The following is a 22,134-nucleotide window of genomic DNA, read 5'->3' as shown; positions in this document are numbered from 1 at the left end:
AAAAAACGTGTTTTGAGAAAAATACATTTTTGAAGCCTTTGTAACTTCAAGAACCTACTCTAAAAGTTTCACCGCTGAATTCGATCGAAAAGTGTCCTAAAATCAACTTTGTAAACATGACGGCGACCCCAAATTGTCGAAAATCAGGAAAGAAATGCTTGAACTTCGCGCGCGCGCCATGCGCGAAGGAGACGACTGGCGGCAGCCATCTTGGACGCGTTTTGAAGGTCGTTTCTTTGTGCGTATTTTGCGATATCTCAAAATGGCGTAGCATGGCGAGGGCGCTCGCTCTCGCCGGTTTTCGAAAGGTCACTTACGAGCCCCTGATTGGCCAGACCGCGCGCGCGCGAGACGAGCCCCTCGTATCGCGTCTCTGATTGGGCGGCGCGGCGAACCCGGCGCCTTTTGCGTTTGTATTTTTGTTTTTCTTTCCTGGCGTTCGCCGCGTTCGCCTCCACGGTAGTTTATCTCATCGTGTCTTTTTCTCTCTGCTGCTGCAATTTGGTGCAACGTGTTCTTTTTCTTGCTACAATGCCGGGAGATGTTCGCATAAAAAAAACTACGCGTCAAGCGAACGGGAAGCGGCAGAAACGCGCGTGTAACGCGGGGACGACATCGCCTGTTGCGTCTGAGACAGATGATTTTTCATTATCTCCGGCCGTGGCAAGTTGCAGTGCTTCAGGCGTCAGCGAACCGTCATCCGGCTCCTCGAGTGCCAATCAGGACCGCATGGACAACGTGTATTACACCGCTGGTGAATCTGCCGAGCGTGCTAAACATGCGGCGGGTGTGAAGGAGCGTTTGGCGTCGCAGTCGGCGACGGAGCGCAAGTTCAAACTTTTGGACAGAGAACCAGCGTGCGAAAGCTCGGAAAGTGGCACGGAGTTTGTCATCGTGGACTTGGACGTGATAAATTCGTGATAATTGAATTGCTCTAGCAGGTGATGCTATTTGTACAACCCTAGTGTTGATCACAAAATTGCACTATCTAGCTACGGCCCTGCAGTTTTTAGTTTTGAGGGATCCCTCTCCCTCTTACGGGGTGTTTTTTTTTATCTTGCAGTTGAGTTATGATGATAAGACTGGTATCATTGCATTCGTATTGAATTGCTTTAGCAGGTGATGGTATTTGTGCAACCCTAGTATTGATCGCAAAGTTGCAATATCCAGCTACGGCCATGCAGGGTTTCTTTTTTTTTTTTTTTTTTGAGATTTCCTTCTCCTCCTTACGGGGTCTTTTTTTATCTTGCAGTTGAGATATGATGATAAGACTGGTATAATTGCATTCGTATTGAATTGCTCTAGCAGGTGATGCTATTTGTACAACCCTAGTGTTGATCACAAAATTGCAATATCCAGCTACGGCCCTGCAGTTTTTAGTTTTGAGAGATCCCTCTCCCCTTTACGGGGTGTTTTTTTATCTTGCAGTTGAGTTATGATGATAAGACTTGTATCATTGGATTCGTATTGAATTGCTCTAGCAGGTGATGCTATTTGTACAACCCTAGTATTGATCACAAAATTGCAATATCCAGCTTGGCCATGCAGTTTTTGTTGTTTTGAGATATCCCTCACCTCCTTACAGGGTCTTTTTTATCTTGCAGTTGAGGTATGATGATAAGACTGGTATAATTGCATTCGTATTGAATTGCTCTAGCAGGTGATGCTATTTGTACAACCCTAGTGTTGATCACAAAATTGCGATATCCAGCTACAGCCATGCAGTTTTTTGTTTTGAGAGATCCCTCTCCCCCTTACGGGGTCTTTTTTTATCTTGCAGTTGAGCTATGATGATAAGACTGGTATCATTGCATTTGTATTGAATTGCTCTAGCAGGTGATGCTATTTGTACAGCCCTAGCGTTGATTAGAAAATTTCAATTCACCTACGTCTTTGATTTAGTTTTGAAAATCATAACGGAATAATGTCACTTTTTCATTGGCTGCTGTGGTTTAGCATTACAGGTAGCAGAAGAGACTGCAGTATGTGATGTGTGGGCTGGTATGTAGTTTTCAGAGGCACTAGAATAAACTGGGAAATAGCAAATCTGGTTTCTTAAGTTTATTTGTAGAAAATCTACTTTTTCTCAACCGTTTTCAGAGATTATGCTTGGCTTTACGCTGAATGTTTTACGCTTATTTTTGTGGTACAGGCACATACTTAGTCTGCTTTTCTTCATGAAGAACTGAGCTACACAGTGATGCCATTTTTGTTATTGTAGCTGTGCTGTAACAAAAGTTACTATGATCGGAAACTTCAAATGCATTTTTCTCAGTTTCTTTTTTTGCGAGACCGTGCTCTACCTTACGGGGGGTTTTGTTATGTTGTTCTTGAGCTAGGATGACAAGACTGGTATCATTGTATTCGTATTGAATTGATCTAGCAGGCTATGCTATTTTTATCACTCTGACGCTGTTCACCTATAAGCAAAATTGAGTAATGATGAAATAATTTTATAGAAATTGTTGGTATAAAGTGTTCACTTTTTTCATACTTTGCAAAAGCTTTTGAAATGAATAAAAATAGCATAGCCTGGCAGAGTGGACCTTTGGCATTATGTCCATATAATTCATCTTTGAGCTTGATAAAGCGAAATAGCTCTAAACCCCCGTAAGAAATGCCTCAATAAATTCATTTCAAATCACTGTATTTCTTCAACAAATTCTCCTATGTTAAAACCATATTTGAAATCAGCATAAAAAACTGCTCGAGACTGCCAATTTTCATCAACCTGGCACTAAAAATAAAAAAAATTGTCCAAAGACCCACCTCCCCCCTTAAGGAGTGTCAGGGGCCCTTGAATTAATGCTATCAAATTCAAGGATATTCAAGGATTTCAAGGGTCTGTGCGAACCCTGCAATAGAGCAGCCTCGGAATCTCGGTGATACGAATTCAGTTGATAAAAATTTCACTGTGACACGAATTTTCAAAATTCGTCAACCAAAATGCATCGTATATAATGTAAAAAAATTGAGATGGTCTGTACACATTTATCACTCCGGTGCGGGTGATACAAATGCACGAGCCACGAGCAGCCGACCGCGGCGTGGACGAGAGGAGGGAGTCTTGGTGTGGCCGTGTGGGCACAAAAGCATTATAGCATTAGTCCTGCCCCCCCCCCCCCCATGGTATTGTGGGGTGTGTACAGTAGAGGCGGGAGAGGTGCCGCTCCGAACATACAAACGTTTCGCCCTCTCCACACTCGTTCTTTCTCCCTCCCCTCTTTCATCTCCTGCTATGCTTTCTTCTTGCTGTCCCGTTTGTTTCCGCTGGCTGCAGCTCGGGTGCCTTTAGCTTCCTTTTTGTATTATACTTTTTGAATAAACCACAGCCGGGGTGGTAAACAGGCGTTCCCTCTCGTTTCTAACGGTGAATACTGTCGCCATTTGGCCTCTTCCACATTCTTCGCAGTTTTGCCGTTCGTTGCCTTGCCAAGTTGCCTACACCGTTTGCACACTGAACAGCGTGGCTCGTTTCTACACGAGAGTCGTGCGCGTTGCCGATGGGCACGTGTTTTGATGCCCACATTGACAATTCAGCCCGGCAGCCTGACGGCAGCTCCTGCCTCGGTTGTTCGGAGGAGCCTCGCGACTTGCCCCAATGGGGAGAGACACACTCCTAACGGCGGCAATTTCGAAACGTTGGCAGGAGCTGGCTGGACCACCTCTGCAGTGGATATTTGGTGCGGACGACATTGTATAATGCAGCTTTAGCCCAGATTATCAGCTCCTTTCGCGCATGAGGAGTTTAGTTTACGCCTCGAGCTGCGTGTTAACAGAAGGTTAGAAGCAGTCACTGGAGCTACCTGCATGTGACAGCTGACACCATGTTGCCGCCGTCGGTCCATGCAAGGCGCGTTTCCACGTGCAAAAAAACTCCTTTTTCCTTGTTTTGCAGTGATAGGGTTTTTGGGGTGATAGGAATGTTTTTGCCACCCCCTTGACATTCGTATCACCATTGTATGTGTGTACGTATGTATGTATGTATGCAAGCATGTATGCATGCATGTATGTATGTATGTATGCAAGCATATACGTATGCATGCATGTATGCATGTATGTATGTATGTATGTATGTATGTATGTATGTATGTATGTATGTATGTATGTATGTATGCATGTAGTACAATGATGATGACGGTGGACTGCAGCGGCCCCTTGTGGCTTCATATAAATCACTAACGGCCTTGGCGTGGCTGACACACACCGGAGACAAAAACGGTCAGGAAACGGGAGACACGCACCGCGGTGTAGTAGCAGCCGGGTGGGAGTCCGCAGGGGTCCACGCGGATGGAGATGGCGCGCGAGGTGTACGTCATGTTCAGCAGTGCCGGCACCGACACCCAGGCCGCGTCACACGTCAGGCTGAAGTTCATCTCAAACCCGATCTTGTCCAGGGGGTCTGCACAACAATAGCACCAGGGCTGTTTCAACGAGGGCCATTGCAAGGGTAAGCAAGGTTTGTGGCCATTCGCACAGATGCAGGGGTTTTGAACACTAAGCAGGATCCACATGTAGTCCATTAGAGTTGCCGTAAAGGCAAAGTACAACTATGTTCAATTTGAAAGAATTGGCCTTTTGTTAACACATTCAGGTCTATTCCAACCACAAAACAGGCTTTTTTAACAGAAAAAATGCAAGAAATACAGAAAAATTTTTAAATTTAGCACTACAGTGCTCTTATATGGGCCAGCACAAAAAACATAGTTGTCGGTGCGTTAACTGCACTTTAGAGTTCAATTGATCCTGTCAAAACAGAACCAAGACGCTCCACTACAATCGCCTAGTCATGTTTTCATATCTCTTGGTGGTGGCTTAGGTCGGTGGCAACCAATCACACAAACAATGTACTGCGACCTCATAGAAAATGTGCCAGAAACTAACTCGAGAGTCTCCACTGCTTTATCTGTTTACCTTTATTTGAACACTGCAGGAGCTCTTGTCAGGAATTGACTTAGCTCATCTCCAAAGAATTTTCCCCACACCATTTTCCTTAAGCTTAACTGCCTTCCCCTTATGCCTGCATCAGATATTTCAGCAAATGACTGCCTCTCTTGTAAAGTATAAAGATGGACTACCATATTTATTCAAATATAAGGCTAAGTTTTTTCCCAAATCCGTACTCTCAAAGTCATACCCTGCCTTATATTCGAAGCTCAGTATATACAGTGGAATCTCGGTCATACGAATCTCAAGGGGCGGCAAAAATATTCGTATCACCCGAAAATTCATATCATCAGAAAACGAGAAAAAATGGAAATGTGCCGCGCATGCGGCGGCAACATGGCGTCGGCTCTTGCCGTGAAGAGCTGCAGGTAGCTTCAGCGACCGCTTCTAACCTTTTGTTAAAATGCAGCTCAAGATGTAAACTAAATTGCTCATGCGGTAAAAAGGAGCTGACAGTGTTGGAGAAAACTGCACTATAAAATATCCGCGCCAAATATCCGCCGCGGAGGTGGCCCAGCCAGCTGCTGCGCGCGCTTTCAAACTGCCGCCCTAAAGAGCGCGCCTCCCCATTGGCGCAAGTCGGCAGGCTCCTCCCACTGCCGCGCATCATTTTCCGAGCGAGGTAGAATCTGACACAGGGGCGAAATCATAGACACGGGCGTCAAAAGAATGCGAGCTCATCGCCGACGCGACGCACGCACACGAACAAGCGTGAACCGCATACGTGCGGGTCGGCGTTGCGCGTGCGTTCCGCGTCGGCGATTTTGCCCTGTCAGATTCTACCTCGCTCGGAAAATGATGCGCGGCAGTGGGGGGAGCCTGCCGACTTGCTCCATTGGGGAGGCGTGCTTTTCACGGCGGCAGTTTGAAAGCGCTCCGGACAGCCCGCTGGCCCCGCCGGAGATGGTTAGGCTTACCACGGTGGCGGATATTTGATCGGCGCTTCCCCTAACCGCGCGGACGATGCTTTGTAGTGTCGTTTTCGCCCACATTATCAGCTCCTTTACTGTACAAGCGACTTCATTTGTTTCTTAAGTGGCATCTTAAAGAGCGATCAGAAGCGGTCGGTCGAGCTACCCACACCACTTCGCGGCTGGTGACGCCGCCATGTTGCCGCCGCGCGCAGCATGCGGGTGGTATTTGCGGCGGCGTCAGCACGCCTGCGGCGTGTTTTCACGAGCAGAAAACGCTCCATACGGTGCACGCTTCAACATAATCGACGCGCAAGTAGCGCAGGCAACACGGCAAGGCGACAACAGGATAGGTAGAGTGCGGGGCATAGACGGAAGCGAGGAATGTGGAGAAGGCAAAATGGTGAGAGTATTCGCGGAGAAATGAAGAGACGCTTGATTGCAGCGGTTTATTCAAGAGGTAAAATACAAAAAAAAAAAAAAAAAAGGCAGCTAGAGGCACCCGAGCTGCAGCCAGCGGAAACGAAAGGTACAGAGAGAAGAGATTGCAGCGGGAGATAAAAGAAGGGAGGGAGAAAACACAGGCATCGAGAGGGCGAAACGTTCGGTTCGTTCGTAACAGCACCTCCCCACGAGGAGGATTACCGTCCCCCACGGCCGCTCCAACACTCCCGCCTCCCGCCCACGCCGCAGTCGTCTGCTCGCGCGTTCGTATCACCCGCACCGGAGTGATAAATGCGTACGGATCATCCGAATTTTTTTACATTGCACACAATGCATTTTGGCCGGGGAATTTCGAAAATTCGTACCACAACGAAATTCATATCAACCGAATTCGTATCACCGAGATTCCACTGTATATACCATATTTTCCGGTGTATACGTCGCGTTTCTTTCTGAAATTTTCGTTGGTGCGTCTTAACCACCAGTGAGACTTGTGTATGGGATAAATTTGGTACATGGGGGCCACAGGGCCCGCACTCGAAAAGGTGCCTGCGTGCAGCGTGATGTCAGTGCACGTTAAGAGACACAGCTCTATGGTCTAAATGAATAAATTATTTGTTAAAGAGTCGGAGGAAGAAGGCTTCGATTGTTTTGCCTAGACGCCGTCTGTAAGTACATGCCATCTGTGTGTATCAATAAGCCATTTTTGAGAAGTTAGTTCTGTCTAGACTTTGGACAGTAGATGCACGTGTCTAGCACTACTTACAGGAAGATGCGTTCAGAGGCGGCGGCCACCGCAACCATGTACTTTAAACGCACTTTCTAACAAACTGATCCTCCATGAGTTTACCTGATTAACAAATGCATCTTGTACATTGGTGCGACTTATAGACCAGAAAATATGGTACACACACACACACACTCTCTCTCTCTCTCCAAACTGCACTCTCGCTTTATAATCGTGAGCGCCTCACAACTGAATCAATACGGTAGCTGGTCCTCTCCAAATTTCTTGACCTCCGACCACTACGTCACAATTCCCTGCCCAGTATACAAGTATTGAGATGTGGCAGCCTCTCTTAAAATATGTAGAAAACATTTCAACGGGAACACAATCGGTACTTCACAAATTGGCTCTGTGCTATTTACTGAGCATGATGCTGCAGGTTTGTTTTCGGGCTATGGTGGCCATTTTTTGTCACGAAAGCGAAGAACAAATACATGAGTGGGTCGACGTTCCGGCACATGTTAAAGATCCCCAAGGTGAACCAAACTGCAGTGTAATTTTTCTTGAAAGTGCGAACTGATGTTGGAGACGACAGAAAGAGGACGCCAAACACAAAGCGGTCCATGTTTGTTGTCCTCACTCTGCTGTTTGCAACAAGCGTTTGCACTTTCAAGAAAAATTACGCTGCACCCAGAGTTAGTCAATAAACATCAGTTGCGAAACTCTCCCTCACAATCCAAGCCATGCAAGCACCCCTGCTTCGTAGTAGCCAAGGGGGCAGGTGTATTGGCACAGCGCAAAAGGGACAAAGGCTGAAATAAAGCTTGCCTTTAAAGTTAGAAAACGTGAAAATTAGGTTAAGTTTACTTATGTTTCCACAGTTCTTCTTTGATGACTTATGGCAGCAGCCATACGTCATAACCTTTCTCGAATACTATTTCTCGAGTACTACTATACCGAGCACTCGAGCTGGAGTGCTCGAGCGCAAGTACTCGAGTACTATTTCATCATTTCGTCGACAGATGGCAGGCTAGTTGATCCATGTGGGGGCCTATGAGGAGTTTCACAACTGGTGTACACTGAGCAACCCTGCGCCGTACCACCTCCGGCCAAGCTACCAGCCTCGCGAGGGAGGAGCAGTCCCCAGCCCCGACCGTACCGGCGCGCTCGTCGTTCAGCAGCAGGGGCTCGATGGTGACCGTGTGCACGGTGGGCTTCTGGGTCAGGTGGGGCTCGCGCAGGTACAGCCCCCGGCGGTGGGGGCCGCAGCCCACCCGGAAGCGCACCTGCCGCTCCCGCCCCTGGCCGTACTGCAGCAGGTGCTCAAAGGCCCGGTCCACCTGCGGGTCATCGCGCAGCGAGAGGAGAAGGAGAGGCTTCACGAGTCTCCTCACTCTCTTGAAGTGGAGAAGAGACCGCCCTTTCCCTCCCGATAACTTCTTCTCTATCCTCTCTTTTCCTCACTATACTTTTCCCTACTCTGTTCTTTCCTTCCACATTCCTATCCCTTCCTAGTCCCCTTCCCTTCCCCTCAGCAGGCCTGATAAGGTGTCGGCACCCCACGTCAGAAAACTTCGGGGCCTTTTAATCCAACTATCCTGTCCCAAGAACCTCATAGCATAGCATACAAGCAATGAAGAATGCCCATTGTGTGCCACGGAAGCCTGGTCCTGTTGGTTCATGAGTACAATGCAGCCCGCTTATAACGAACACATTGGGAAATGGAAATAAGTTCGTTATAGCCGTTTTTCACTACATCTGGACACAAAATCTATGTATACAAATGGTAACGGGAAACAAGCATTTGTTCGCTATAGCCAGGATTTCGTTAAATGAAGACAAAATACAAGTTGGGTTTATTAGAAAGACTGCTTAGTCCCAATAACAATGATACCAATATCATCGCAATCTTCCAACAAATAACGGAGATATGAAAGAAAACGTGTGAAGCAGTTGCGACCCCCTAGCCAATTTCCCGCAACTTTTTTATGACATCACGGAACCTTGTTTGTGCGATTGGCGGCTGCCTAACTGACCTGTCGCGACGACACATGACTGGACGTCTGTAATGGGGCCTCTAGTTCCATTTGACCGCATCACTTCAATGCTAACGTGCAGTTAACGCACTGAAAATTCTGTTTTATTGGTGGCCCGTATGACGTCATTCTTGCTCATAACACGTCACTGTGGCGCAAAATTTGAAGGTTTTTTAAATACTTCTTGCTTTTTTTTCGTTAAAAAAAACACCTTTTGTGGCTGTAATGGGGCTGAGTGAGAAACTGAATCCTAGTTCTTTCAAATTAAACGAAGCTGTATTTTCTCTTTAAGGCTCCTTAAAGTCTTATACGTGAAAACTACACCACACGTGTGAACGGACAGTGTAATGGAAATCCAAATGTTATAACGGACAATCTTGTAAACATCACAATGAACGGCATTCTCAATCTTTCGAGCTTCAAGCACTGAGGGCCACTCGCCTGCAGCAGGCCGTGCCCCATGCTGAAGGGGTCTGTGTTGGACAGAGCGCTGTTCTCCAAGGCCCGGCGCACGCTGTACGGCGAGTAGGCCAGGCCTTTCGCAACCATGCCCGACAGAAGCAGCGCTGCAACATTGCACGCAAGGACAACCTTCAGCCCTCCCACCCCCACACTGCAACAGGATCACACGAAAGCACAGAGGCATGCGCAGAAACTCGGGACCAAAACTTTCACTCTAAGCCAATGCGTCTGAGGTTTAGGTAGGCACAGCCCCTGTTGTTTTCTGCAAAGCCCCAGTGGTCACAAGGCACGCAGACATTTTTGCCCCTTTGGCGCAGCATTCACTATCTGCGAAGTTGGTCTTCTTCATGCAACGATGAAGCACACGCAACATGTCTGCAAAAGCAGTGCACAAAGCTCGTCTTACTTTGCGCACTAAAGTAATCTGCTGTCACACGCCAGTATTCTCCCATACTCCCGTCCAAAGTCTTCCGCCATTTTTGCAAGAAAGTGCAAAAACTGCCCCAATAGCGATTTTCACTCCAAAGCAATATTAGCCAAAAAATGGTTTTGTCCAGATGGTTTTGAAATGAATAAAATATTACAACACGTCTGGTCCGGCTGTGAGCAAGAACATCGGTAAAATGTAGCCTCCCATTCGCAGCTAAGTAAACGTTCCTTCCTTATTCAAAAATCCAACATTAATGTTTTTTTCCAAGCACTGGTGACAAGCTGTGGTTACAAATGTGATGACCGTGATGGTTTACTGTACCCCTAACTTGGTAGGGTGAACGCACATGGCAGATCTGGCCTTTTGTCGACCATAAAAAAAAAACCATGCAAGTGTCAAAATTGTTAGATTCCAGGTGACATTCCAACTCACAGCTGGCCGGGCACTCCCAGCACGATGCAGAACTTTAATTAAATGCGACGATAGGCTCCTTCCCGCACCTAAACCGACCTAAAAGATACTACACCGCCCTCAATTACGAAAAGAATGCATAGGAATGATCTAATGGGGCATTTTTAAATCAAGAAAAACATACTGGAATTACAAAAATAAAGTTGGCACTGCTGGGGCTAGATCCCAGAATTTCAGTGTTAAAAGTCATGCCGCTACCCCCGCTAGGCCACAGAGGTCGAACAGCAAGCCTGTCTTAGTAGTTGGTCCAGAAGACTGCCGCAGTGTTCAAAGCTGACCAGTGGACAGTGCTAGGGGCAAGCGGAAGTGTCCGACCGCGCTGACTTTGGAACGGAATTTCGCAACTTTCATACCGTTCCAACACCATTGGGCACAGCTTTCGCCATTTTCACGTGCATTCACAACTACTGGGAACCTGGACACGAAGAGAAAGAGTGAGAAAAGAGACTCACCGACTGCGCCGGCGGCGTGCGGGGAGCTCATGGAGGTGCCGTTGAGCAGCTGGCTGGACTTGAGGGTCCAGTTGGCCACCGAGGTGATGGCTCCACCCGGGGCACACACGCTCACCCCAAGGTCACCATCTGGGCTGCCCCCACCCCCCAACACCACCACTCACCTACTAGCACTGGCACTTTCCCCCAGTCCCTCGGCATACACCCTTACACTAGACGCCCACACAAGAGCTCCTCACGTTGGTGTTTTCCACTTCACAGTGTCTACAGCACAAAAAACAGACTGCAGCGATCTATGCACAAATCTGCAAAACTAATCGTAGTGCGTATTGTAATGTGTTAAATCCATGTTTGACGGTGGTAACTAATTCTAAGCATTGTAGTAATATAAATTCTAAAATGCAAACTGGGGGTTTTCTACCCACCGAACCCTTTGGAGATGGTTGCAATCGGGTGCAGATTATATTTTGTAGCCAATTCACCAATGACTCCCATAACCCTGCTACATGGATGTCTGAAGTGACATCTGAATGGCGTTTGAGTCAAATGGCCTTTGAAATTTCAAATGTATGACATCTGGAATTTCCAAAGCCATTTCACTTGAATGTCATGTCAAATGAGACAGTCCAAACAGATATGGGAGCAGTTTTGAGAGCAGCGAAATGTTGATTTTGGAGCAGAATAAGTTATACTTGGAGCAGCTCCCAACATTGAATACGTTGTTGTAGGAGCTTAAAAAAAAATCATCTTAGTACCAACTTTGGGGTGAAGTGCCCTTTTGAATCAGTTTGGAATGCACATAGCACTGAAATAACCTCAAGCGAAAGTGTTTATAACAGAGTTTCACAAGGCAAAAACTGCGCTACCTTCTTGCAAACTTTTTAATTAAGTTGTGTTGAAGCTGTATGCAGAGGCAACGTAAAATGCCATAAAAAATTTCAAATTGAAAAACGCTGCAATTGTAATGTGTTTTTATTTTTTACCATTTAAATGCTGGAATTATTGTTTTTGTAATTCCTGACTGCAGCCTACGAATGGGTGCAGAGCCACGACAGAAGTTGCACAAGGCCAGGTGACGGCCATCGCTCCATTTCAATCCCAGAGGCGCACGTTCGCGCCGATCGTGATTTGAGTAGCATTGCTATGTTTAGCCACCTCATTTGTGGCATTAAATTTCTCTTCACATAAATCAATTATTGTTACTCGTGTAACCAGTCCTATCTGGCGCGCATGCCCGAACCCGTTGCAGTGACTCCGCACGCGTCGCAGCTTCTGGCACGTCGTTTGTTTAAATTCCCGAGGATTTCGGGGTCGCTGTCGAACACAGGAATAACTGAAAGTTTTATAACATCACAATGAGCACAAAGATTCCCTTCGTGAACCCTAAGCGTAGACACACGCACCGCATTTCACACTTAAGTATGAGCCATGGTGAAGTCATTGGCACCACGTTGTTTCAATGAACTCCGTCTTTCGAGCCATTCAACTTCTAATTCAACACGTTCTCAAAATTATACCTGCATTAGTGTCACTGTTCAGTACCACGATAGATAACAGACAAAAATCACTGTTCAGTACCAAAACAGATAAATGACTAAACAGGAATCTACCGTATTTTCGCGCGTATAACCCGCACCAAAAATGCGAAAATTTCCGTTTCAAAATAGGGGTGCGGATAATACTCGGAGTTTCTCCTTTATGGCAGCTTCACGGCAGTGCGCTTTCTGCCATGAAGCTGCAATTTGCAGTATAAAATGTGCGAGCAATACGCGAGGATTTTTTTTTTTCTTTTCCGGCGAACTGAAAGTGAGGGTGCGATTATATGCAGGGGTGGGTTATACGCGCGAAAATACGGTAACTGGCCGCATAACCTAAACCAGGGAAAAGATTAACGAAGCTTGAACTACGCAGCGATCGCTTTACCCAGCGGCTATGTTTCTTTTGCTATAGTGTCGCCCAATCCAGAAGGCTGTTTCAGCGAACGCAGCCAGCGAACGCAGTCAGCGAACGCAGTCAATCACGCTTTAGAATCCATCGTTTGCTTCGTTCCACAGCCTTTCTTTTTTTCATCGTTTATGCGATTGCGAGGCAGCGAAGATAAGAGTGGCGACCAGAAGCCAGAAAACGAGGGTTCAGCCTGACCTGGCAATACCAAGACGATCGCCCCGTGCTCGCAAAAAACGGCACCACTTAGGCTGCTTGGAAAACCAGGTAGCCAACTCGGCCTTTCTCCCCGTCGAAACTGATGCATCGAAATCCTTGCCTTTCAGGCCGTTCTGGAGCAGTTTGGCGCAATTCTCGCAGTTTTCATGCTTTCGGAGCAGCCTGGTGCATCAAAACTGTGCAATATGTAGCAGCAGTATGTAGCAGCAGTATTAGACCCATTAACACACTGAACCCCCCTTCCCCCTGTCTAGACTGAAAGCACATTCGCCTCGGGACATACATCGGAGTTTCCTGAAGCGACAACCGAGAGGGGTCCCAGGTAACAAAACGCATTTATAAAGATTCCGCATCAGTTCAATCACCGATACCTTTATAAACTCAGCTAAAGAGAGGTCAAGAAGCCTCAAACTACGTGTAAATAGCCAGCAGGCATCGGATGCAACGGTGACAACCTCTGCACGGGCGGGCACTCCCACCACGGGGGCAACTTACGAGGGCCCCCGGGACGTCCAGGTGTAGCCGAGGCCGGGCATCTTCTCCCGCAGCGAGTACTCGGCCACCATCATGTCCGGGGAGACGTACGCTCCCACCGCTGCTCCCACGGGGGAGGGCAATGGGGAGAGTGAGAAGAAAAGGAAGGAACAAAAGAGCACAGTTTTCCCAACAGGAAAGACACATGCATAGAAACAATACAGTAAAACCTCGCCACTAGAGGCACTTGGTCATAAGAGACACACGGAGAAAAACAGAGTAGACGAGACAGGCACAATAGCGAGACAGGCGTGAGACAGGTGAGATAGCGCCTGTCTCGTCTACTCTGTTTTTCGTCCGTGTGTTTTTGTTGCGCTTCAAATCTTGGCATCTATTCACCAACTAGCCCAGTCAGCAGTTTGGTTGGCTTTCCTATGTTCGCCATGTTAGCAAGATTGCATACAAGAGACCTTCGTTACAGAGACATGTTTTTTGGTTCCCTTGAGTGTCTCTTGTAATGAGATTTTACTGTAGTTCCCAATGCAGAATACGATGACAGCAAAGCAGATACGATGACAGAGTTGACTACCCAATGTTATTGCTCTGTTTTCTAGCTGTACTCCGTGCCTCTGCTGCTCCCCCCACCCCTGTACGCACTATCGACCTCAACTTCTGCTGTCATTCCAGGCGGCCAGCAGAGACTTCACAAGAGCTGCGAAACCAGAAGCCACAAAACCAAAAAGACCGTGCATAGAGCCGGTGTGTGTTAAGCGAGCACTTTCAATCGCACGCTCTGGTCGTCTGCAACCGCAACTGATATCCAGCCTTCATTTCTGCTTCCACTTTCACATACTCAATGATGGCAACACGGAACGCCATGGGGTTCTTTGGCAGCCGGAATTTCTGCTTCTAAGACAAGAAGAAACGTGTCACTATGGAAACAGCAGCCCAACTTGCAGCACCAGTTCGAAAATTCCTCGTGGCACCTAACCCTTTAAGTGCCACAAGGAATTTTTTAACTGGTGCTGCAAGCTGTGCTGTTGTGCCATGCGGCTGTTCATAGTATTGGAAAGCATAAAGATTACAGTTCTACGACCAGCACTGTTTTGTCCATTATTCCTCCAAAAGTGGCTAATTATCTCTACATTATCATGGGAACTCATTGACTGGCTCAAAAAATAATGCCATATTTGAAACCAGTGGGAAAAAAAAGCAGTAAGACTGACAAGTTTCAGAGAGTTTACTGAACAACTAAAGGAAGCTGTTTTAAGAGCACTGCCCCACACCCTTAAGGCTCCCGCCTTAAAAAGTGTGTGTGTGTGTGTGGGAATGGCGGTTGGGGTGCAGGAATGGCCCCATATTGTGCAAACCGACGGCTTCCTGACAAACCCTTGCGCACGGACGCACATTTTTACAGGAGCCATGAAGACAAAATACAAGTTGGGTTTATTAGAAAGACTGCGTAGTCCCGATAACAATGATACCAATATCATCGCAATCTGTGAACAAATAACGGAGATATTAAAGAAAACGTGTGAAGCAGTCGCGACCCCCTAGCCAATTTCCCGCAACTTCTCTATGACGTCGCGGAACCTTGTTTGTGCGATGGGCGACCGCCCAACTGACCTGTCGCGACGACACATGACTGGACGCCTGTATTGGGGCCTCGAGTTACATTTGACCGCATCACTTGAATGCTAACGTGCAGTTAACGCACCGAAAATTGTTTTATTGTTGGCCCATACGACGTCATTCTTGCTCAAAAGTCATAACACATCACTGTGGCGCAAAATTTGAAAGTTTAAAATACTTCTTGCTTTTTTTTTCGTTAAAAAAACATCTTTTGTGGCTCTAATGGAGCTGAGTGAGATACTGAATCCTAGTTCTTTCAAATTAAACGAAGTTGCATTTTCTCTTTATGGCTCCTTTAAAAAGGGGCCGCGACTCGTAGATAAGTTGTTGCACGCACGCGCATGCTGCCACCACCGTGGGGGACACCCCGCCCACACGCTACTCACGAATGATGGACGAGGTGGGCATGGTGCTGGGGGCGTTGACCGTCGACAGGGCGGGCCCATGGTTGCCCGCACTGTTCAGCATCACCACACCGTGCCGGTCCACCACCTCGTGCAGCAGCTCCAGCAGCCGGCTGAGATTAGAAAGGGGGGTGGCATCCAGAGCAAGCATGTTCGTCGGTGACCAAGCACGTGACACTCTCATTGAGAAACACGCCTCTCCACTTGCGTCTCTCTCTCTGTGCTTTCACGCTTCTTTGTCTTTCGGCACAAATTTCTTCGACAGGCAGAGCGACCACACTTCACGTTCGAACTTCTCCATGGTTGGCGTGCATCAATTCTACACGCATGCCGTCACGATCCCCCGTCACACGATACGACATTTGCAATGCATGTGCTAGGCAAACCCTTCTTGCACTGCTGCAAATGTGCTGCTGTGATAACGTAGTGCTTAAATACTTCGCGCCTTCTACTCCAGAAACCAAAGTTCAGTGCACACTCAAGTTTGCACCTGTTTTGCAGCGAAGCTGTGTACAAAGTTGCATCGACAGAGAATTTTTGATCTAGCGGCAAAGCCAACTCGCTAGCAAATGCTCTGTAGTTCTCAATCTAATGTAGGCATCTTGGGGGAGAGGAGGGGGGGGGGGGGGGGGGGGGGGGGCGGGGAATACTAATATTGGCCACTGAGATGACCCTACCATTATGCTGAGTGCCATTTACTCTTCATAATCAGTCCATAGTGAAGTTGTCAATACGTGGATATCTGTCAATCTGTCAATATCTGTCAATACGTGGATATCTATACAGACGGAGTATTGTTACAGGAAACAGCCGTAACTCTTGTTTGATAAAGACTCTTGCTTGATAAAGACTACATTGAAACAAATGTATGATAATTAACTGCGAATTGATTATCAGGCACTTACGTGCTCATGCCTTTGTTCGACCAATGTAGTAAGTCACCATACGTAACTAAATATGGCTATCCACCAATATAAGCTTCGGCAGTCTTCCCATCTTTACTGAAGGGTCTCTAAATGGCATTTTATGTAGCAGGCAACAACAATGCCGTTTTTTATACAGAGTGGTGGCAAAGAAACCATGTGCCACTTCCACCCAAAAGTACAGTAGACTGCCGTTAAGAGGAACTCTAATGCACCGTAAATTTGTTCATATTATCCAAAATTCGTCTTAAGTGGAGGTTTTTTGCATTGTGGAGGTTACAAGAGCACGAAAAGTTCGTCTTACCGAGTTCATCTTAACAAGAGTCCTCTGTACTAACAAATGCTTGCAGAAGCGGACTCACCCTCCGACCCAGTGGGCGTGCTCCCCGTAGCTCATGTTGATGAGGTGGCAGCCAGAGCGCAGCAGGCGCACCATGGCCCGCACCAGGGCCGTGCCGGTCTCCATGGAGCCCAGGCGGAGGTCCCCGATGGCCACGCTCACCAGCTGGGCCCCGGGGGCCACCCCGTTGCGCTCGGGGCAGTCCGGGAAGCAGGCCGCCGCAATGGACGCCACGTGCGTGCCGTGGGTGGCTGCGAGCAATGGGGGAGTGGGGGGAAGGACGTCAAACAGGGCAACGGGGCCCTAAGAAGGACCGTCATCCTTTCAAAGGGTCCACAAAGACACCCCACCACTTTGTTAATTAAGTTCGGAAGAACTAGCCTTTGGCAACTCACTCGGGGCTCCATGCTGGTAGGAACGTCAAACTGAGTGAAGAGGCCTAGGAAGGGCCACCTTTTTAAAAGGGCCAGCAAGACAAAACGCAACTTCGTTCAATTTCACAGAACTGGCCTTTGGTCACTCACTCAGCTCCATTCCAGCCCCGGAAGAAGCTTTTTTTAACCGGAAAAAATTGCTTACCCTCCAACCCTGCGAAAGTGGATGCCCAGCAAAACTGTTGTGAACTGCTACAAATGGTGATGGAGGAGGGTATGAAATCTTTGTCGTCGTCTCGGCGGGCTCGTCGCCTGTGCTCGGCTAGTCTCACTAGACAGGGTTACGGAGTATCGGCACTTTTGTCTCCCATTGTTCCGTGCCGCCGCCATGCTCATTGTTCAGTTCGAATCACGTGGCGTTTGTTTACACTGCGACTGTTCATGGGTGCCGCCATTTAGTTGTTTACGCGTTTTAGTCCGCCAACTCTGGTAGGCTTAGCCTGTCCTCCCTGCTCTGCGGCTGCGTGCGACTGACGTCGTTCTGAATACGAATCAAAGATAACGCGTTTAACAGCATTCCAGCAGCGGAAGTGTGCCCAAAGATGCGGTAAATGCTGGGTCCTGCTTAGCCTGACGCATGCACTCAGTGTCTTGGGCAAGAACTGCCACATCTAGTGACACTAGTCCTGCCTAGCCTTCAAAGGTAATCTGCAAATGTTAACTTAACCAGGAACACATGGTGGGGGTGCCATTGTTCATAGAGGCCTTATCATCTATAATGTGGTTTCGATGCTTGTTTTGTGGTTTCCTTTAAACAAATTCTGAGCTAAACGAATCCTTATTAGCCTGACGCATGCGCTCAGCGTCTTAGGCCTTGGCATTTTTGCCCATGGAGATCGTTTTTGCCCACGGCGATGTACTGAGAAACTTTCACATTTCGCGCTGATGGGCCGCCACTAAAAATATAGTTGTCAGTTTGTTTAATGCACATTAGCATTGAAGTGATGTGAAGAAATGGATCTAGACGAACCCAGTACAACTGCCCAGGAAGATTCTGTAGACGTCGCGGAGACACCACCGGAAAAGGGCTGTGGAGTCGCCGCAACCTCACACATTTTCTTTAATTTATTCCTTCGAAGTCTGCAGTAAAGTTGGTATCATTGTTATCGGGACAAAGCAGTCTTTCTAGTGAACCAACCTTGTATTTTCCCTTCATGGCCGCTTTCACAAACCGCCCATTGCCTTGGCCGGCTGATGTTTTTTACAATCGCACCTAGTCACGAACTAAAAAAAAAGGCTAGTAACATTAACATGAAGAATTTTCATTCCAAATTCACTGTTCCAGTTATTCCTCAAGGGTGGGCAACGTTACTGCAAATCTCTCCTCCATTTTTAACTTTCAATGCTTTCGAAGGTACTATCCCGCAGTCGCCAAAACTTGTCTACGCACAAGGCTGCACATCTTGAACATAACTGCTTCCTTACTACATTTACCTCCTGTAGCAGTTCCCCTGTTGGAATAACAGCAGCTCAAGAAAAGAAAAGGCAACAGGCCACTCACAGCAGCTGCCCACAATCTCCAGCAGGTTCCCGTCGTCGTGGATGTTCACCGCGTAGTTGAGGCAGTCTGCAAGGAAGGAGGGGGGACACAAATACAGCCACTCCGCAGTGCAGCCAAAGCTACTAAGATGCCGACGAGTCCAGCCAAGCATCCAGTCTGAAGTGGGCTTAGCTCAATGCACAAAATTTCCCAGTCCAAACCACCAAAGTTCCTAGTCCAACAGCGTGCTGCAGACATTCAAGCAGAAATGCAACCAAGTGCTCGTCAGTTCTGCAGCGCTTATCAGTTTGGTTGTGGGAGAAGGGTCTCCCAAGAAGAGGAAAATGCTAGCACTAGCACTCTTGCATACGTCAGTAAAGCCCATTGTTGGGCTAGTTGGCACATACTTGTTCAGAAAATTAGAGTGTGATAAGCATGACGACACAGAAGAAGCAGGATGACACAACTTCTTCGCATAAGTCACATTACCTGCCAAGGGATAGCTTGTGCAATCCCAATTATGCAAGAGATGCCAGGCCTGAGAACATATGTAAGCCCCCCTAGTGACCTTTCCAACACTGCGAAAAGCTGCTGCATCTTTTTAAATCGCTGCTCACTTTCGAATCACTGCACCACGCTGGTGCCCTTGCTTCACTCATCACTGGAAAGTTGAAAAGCACACAAGGAAAACCCCCAAGCACTTACTCTCAACAGAAAAATTTATTGATACGCACAAACTTTATCCATAACGACAAATCAAAGGTTAGGGGAATGTAGTACTGATTAGCCCACACTCTTTTCCAAGCAGAGTGGTTGATGTTCTGCTTACGAAACATCAACCATCGGCCAGCACAAGTGAGAACAACATCTACCATCTGCCTGGAAAAGAGTGAGTGCTAATCAGTGCTATGTTCCCCTAACCTTTGATTTGTCGTTATGGATAAAGTTTGTGCGTATCAATAAATTTTGCTGTTGAGAGTAACAGGGGTGTAAGCGAGCTTGAGCATTTCAAAACACCTCAGGCAGCAGGAGTAAAGCTGTTTCGGAGCAGCTCTGCAGCAGTAAAAGGGCTGTTTGGGAGCAGCTTTGGAACATCAAAAGGCAAATTCTGGAGCAGCGCAAATGTTTGGGAGCAGATTTCTACAGCCAAACATCATTTATTTGCAGTTTTTAATTTCTGGTTACCAGACAAAACAAAAATTCAAATGACTTTTAACTCGACATTCAATCAGTGCTGAGCCAAACAACTTTTTCAACATATACGTTCTCAGAATTAAAGCGTCACAGCTGACAGCAATAACCGTGACAAAAATGGAGATAAGCTATGCTTTAAACAGCTACACCTAACTAGACTTCAGATAAGTAAAAAAAAAAAATAAATGTTCCTGTTATTGCAACATCATTACAGCCATGAGAAACAACCTAGGGAAGTCCAGAGATAGGCCTCTTGCCCCTACGATTAAAGGATTGCCTTCATTGTACACCTAAGCAGATTCTAGACGTATGAGAAAAAAAGTAAAAAAAAAACCTAACAAAAACTAAGAGAGGAAGAAACTAAGAGGAAAGAAGAGACAATTTCAACTAAACCTGACTGGACTCATGAGAAATTTATTTTCAAATGTTCACGTGCACACACACACACCAAAAAAATATCCTAGTGTATTACCTACACTACTGATCAAGTAATACATGCTTCTATCTAAGCAAAAAATGCCATGCAACTGCGTCATGTTTATCCAAATAACGAACATACCAGTTTTTATACATCAACTTCTTTTTTCGAACGTAAAATTGGGGAGAGGGGCACGACTCCCCCCGAAACAAAAAGCAGTGCTGTACGGCTACACGCAACTATCGAGTTAATTACATGCCGGTTAACAGAACTCCTCTCTCGCTTGTGCCAGGGCCATCCCCTGCTATCTCATCCTGTTGGATAGGGTGCACACACTTTTGCAACTAACCTTTGGAATGGCGATAAGATAAAATGGAAAAGATAAACTAGCCTAGCTTTCGGTGTTGCTTCTACTCATCACTGCTGCTGCTTCTTCACGCACCACTCCTGCCTCAACTGCCACCAGGGGAATTATTAAATAGAACAAAAGTAACAGAGCAGGCCACACGCCAGCCACTGAAGTTGCCTCCACACAGAAAGTTCGGCCAGGGGGCCAGAGAGACACACCTTCCTTGGTGAGGGTGGCGTACTGCAGGGTCTCGCTGTACGTGCCCAGCAGAGCACAGCTGGCCAGGTCCCCCTGCTCCGAGGTGTCCAGCACAGCCCTGCACGGCAACACAGCAGGATCAACACAACAATGCATGCAGTGCGTCAAGCCACATGCATCTTGGAGGGACGCACTAAAACAAATATATGTGCAACTGTGGATTCCCAATTTCCCTATTTATTGGGAGCCTGGGACGATAGCTCACTCAGAATTCTCAAGAAAAAGACAACAAGGGCACTGCGCAAACTACCACAGGTAATGTTATTCACACTAGTATGCAATGTGGTTACGCACTGTTTCAGTACAGACACTATTACCTTAGTTTTGAATTAAAATCTAATAATCGCTGCTCGAGTACAGTTGAGCTCACTAATAAGGATGCCGTTTATACACGCACGGATTATCCATGGTTCAAAGGGTACAAATGAACCAGGCCCCCCAGCCTTAGGGGCCTCTGATGGCTGGAAAAAAATGACAAACTTTGTGGTTTGGTTGAAAAAAGTTTATGCACCCTGCTGATTTCCCTTTATTAGAACAGAGGCCACATACTTCAATAGTGAATGCTACGAAATTGCTGTTCGTCGCATAACGTGTGTGTGTGTGCCTCGCAACAACCATTCAGCGTCCCCTGTGCACGTTTGTCAAGCCAAGCATACCCACTCAGGAAGATTGACCAAGATAGGTTAAAAAAAAAAAAAAAAGAAGAAAACCCTCCAGCGTTCACCGTAATCGTGACAACACTTGTTTGGAACGAAAAAGACTGCGGTGTTTGCCGGAATCTTCACAACACTTGCTCGGAACAAGAAAGCCAGGTCGCAGCATTCGCCCCTCCAAGGTGATGTCCAATGATTATCAGTTTCAAAAAAAATGAAAGTAACTCACAATTATAGCAACAATGATGGGTTAAGTGTCGTCGTGGCAGCGAAGAAGCAAATCGGCTGTAATCATGGACTTAAAGCTCCGTGACGGTCGTGAAGGTTGCATACAGCTTCGCTACCTTCAAGTCTTATGCATTAGTGTGAGCTTCACTGCTTAGTATGCACCAACTAGTCCAAAGCACCATTTTAACACAGTGCCAGCTTCCTCCATTTTTTTTTTTGCAAGAAAAATAGCAAAGTGAATAACTAACGAACCTCAATACATACCGGTTCTTATGTTTTTCTTCATGTGAGCGCTTTCAAACCC

General features: G+C 47.0%; 1 protein-coding gene across 1 annotated transcript in view; it reads right to left on the bottom strand.

The window, feature by feature from the left end:
* LOC144168951 (tripeptidyl-peptidase 2-like) overlaps positions 1-22,134 on the bottom strand; it is a 74,622-nt gene that overhangs the window by 32,331 nt on the left and 20,157 nt on the right. The window contains exons 6-14 of the mRNA XM_077697949.1: positions 20,910-21,007; positions 18,752-18,817; positions 16,839-17,067; positions 15,536-15,666; positions 13,539-13,638; positions 10,881-11,014; positions 9,507-9,631; positions 8,189-8,369; positions 4,245-4,402 (exon numbers count right to left, since the gene is read on the bottom strand). Coding sequence (XP_077554075.1) covers positions 4,245-4,402; positions 8,189-8,369; positions 9,507-9,631; positions 10,881-11,014; positions 13,539-13,638; positions 15,536-15,666; positions 16,839-17,067; positions 18,752-18,817; positions 20,910-21,007 — 1,222 coding nt within the window. The remainder of the gene's footprint in view (positions 1-4,244; positions 4,403-8,188; positions 8,370-9,506; positions 9,632-10,880; positions 11,015-13,538; positions 13,639-15,535; positions 15,667-16,838; positions 17,068-18,751; positions 18,818-20,909; positions 21,008-22,134) is intronic.

Source organism: Haemaphysalis longicornis, unplaced genomic scaffold (genome assembly GCF_048455015.1).
Source record: "Haemaphysalis longicornis isolate Haplotype H1 unplaced genomic scaffold, Haemaphysalis longicornis Haplotype H1 scaffold_2, whole genome shotgun sequence".
Lineage (NCBI taxonomy): Eukaryota > Metazoa > Arthropoda > Arachnida > Ixodida > Ixodidae > Haemaphysalis > Haemaphysalis longicornis.
The sequence above is the reverse complement of the archived record's forward strand: the minus strand, read 5'-3'. Positions and strand labels throughout refer to the sequence as shown.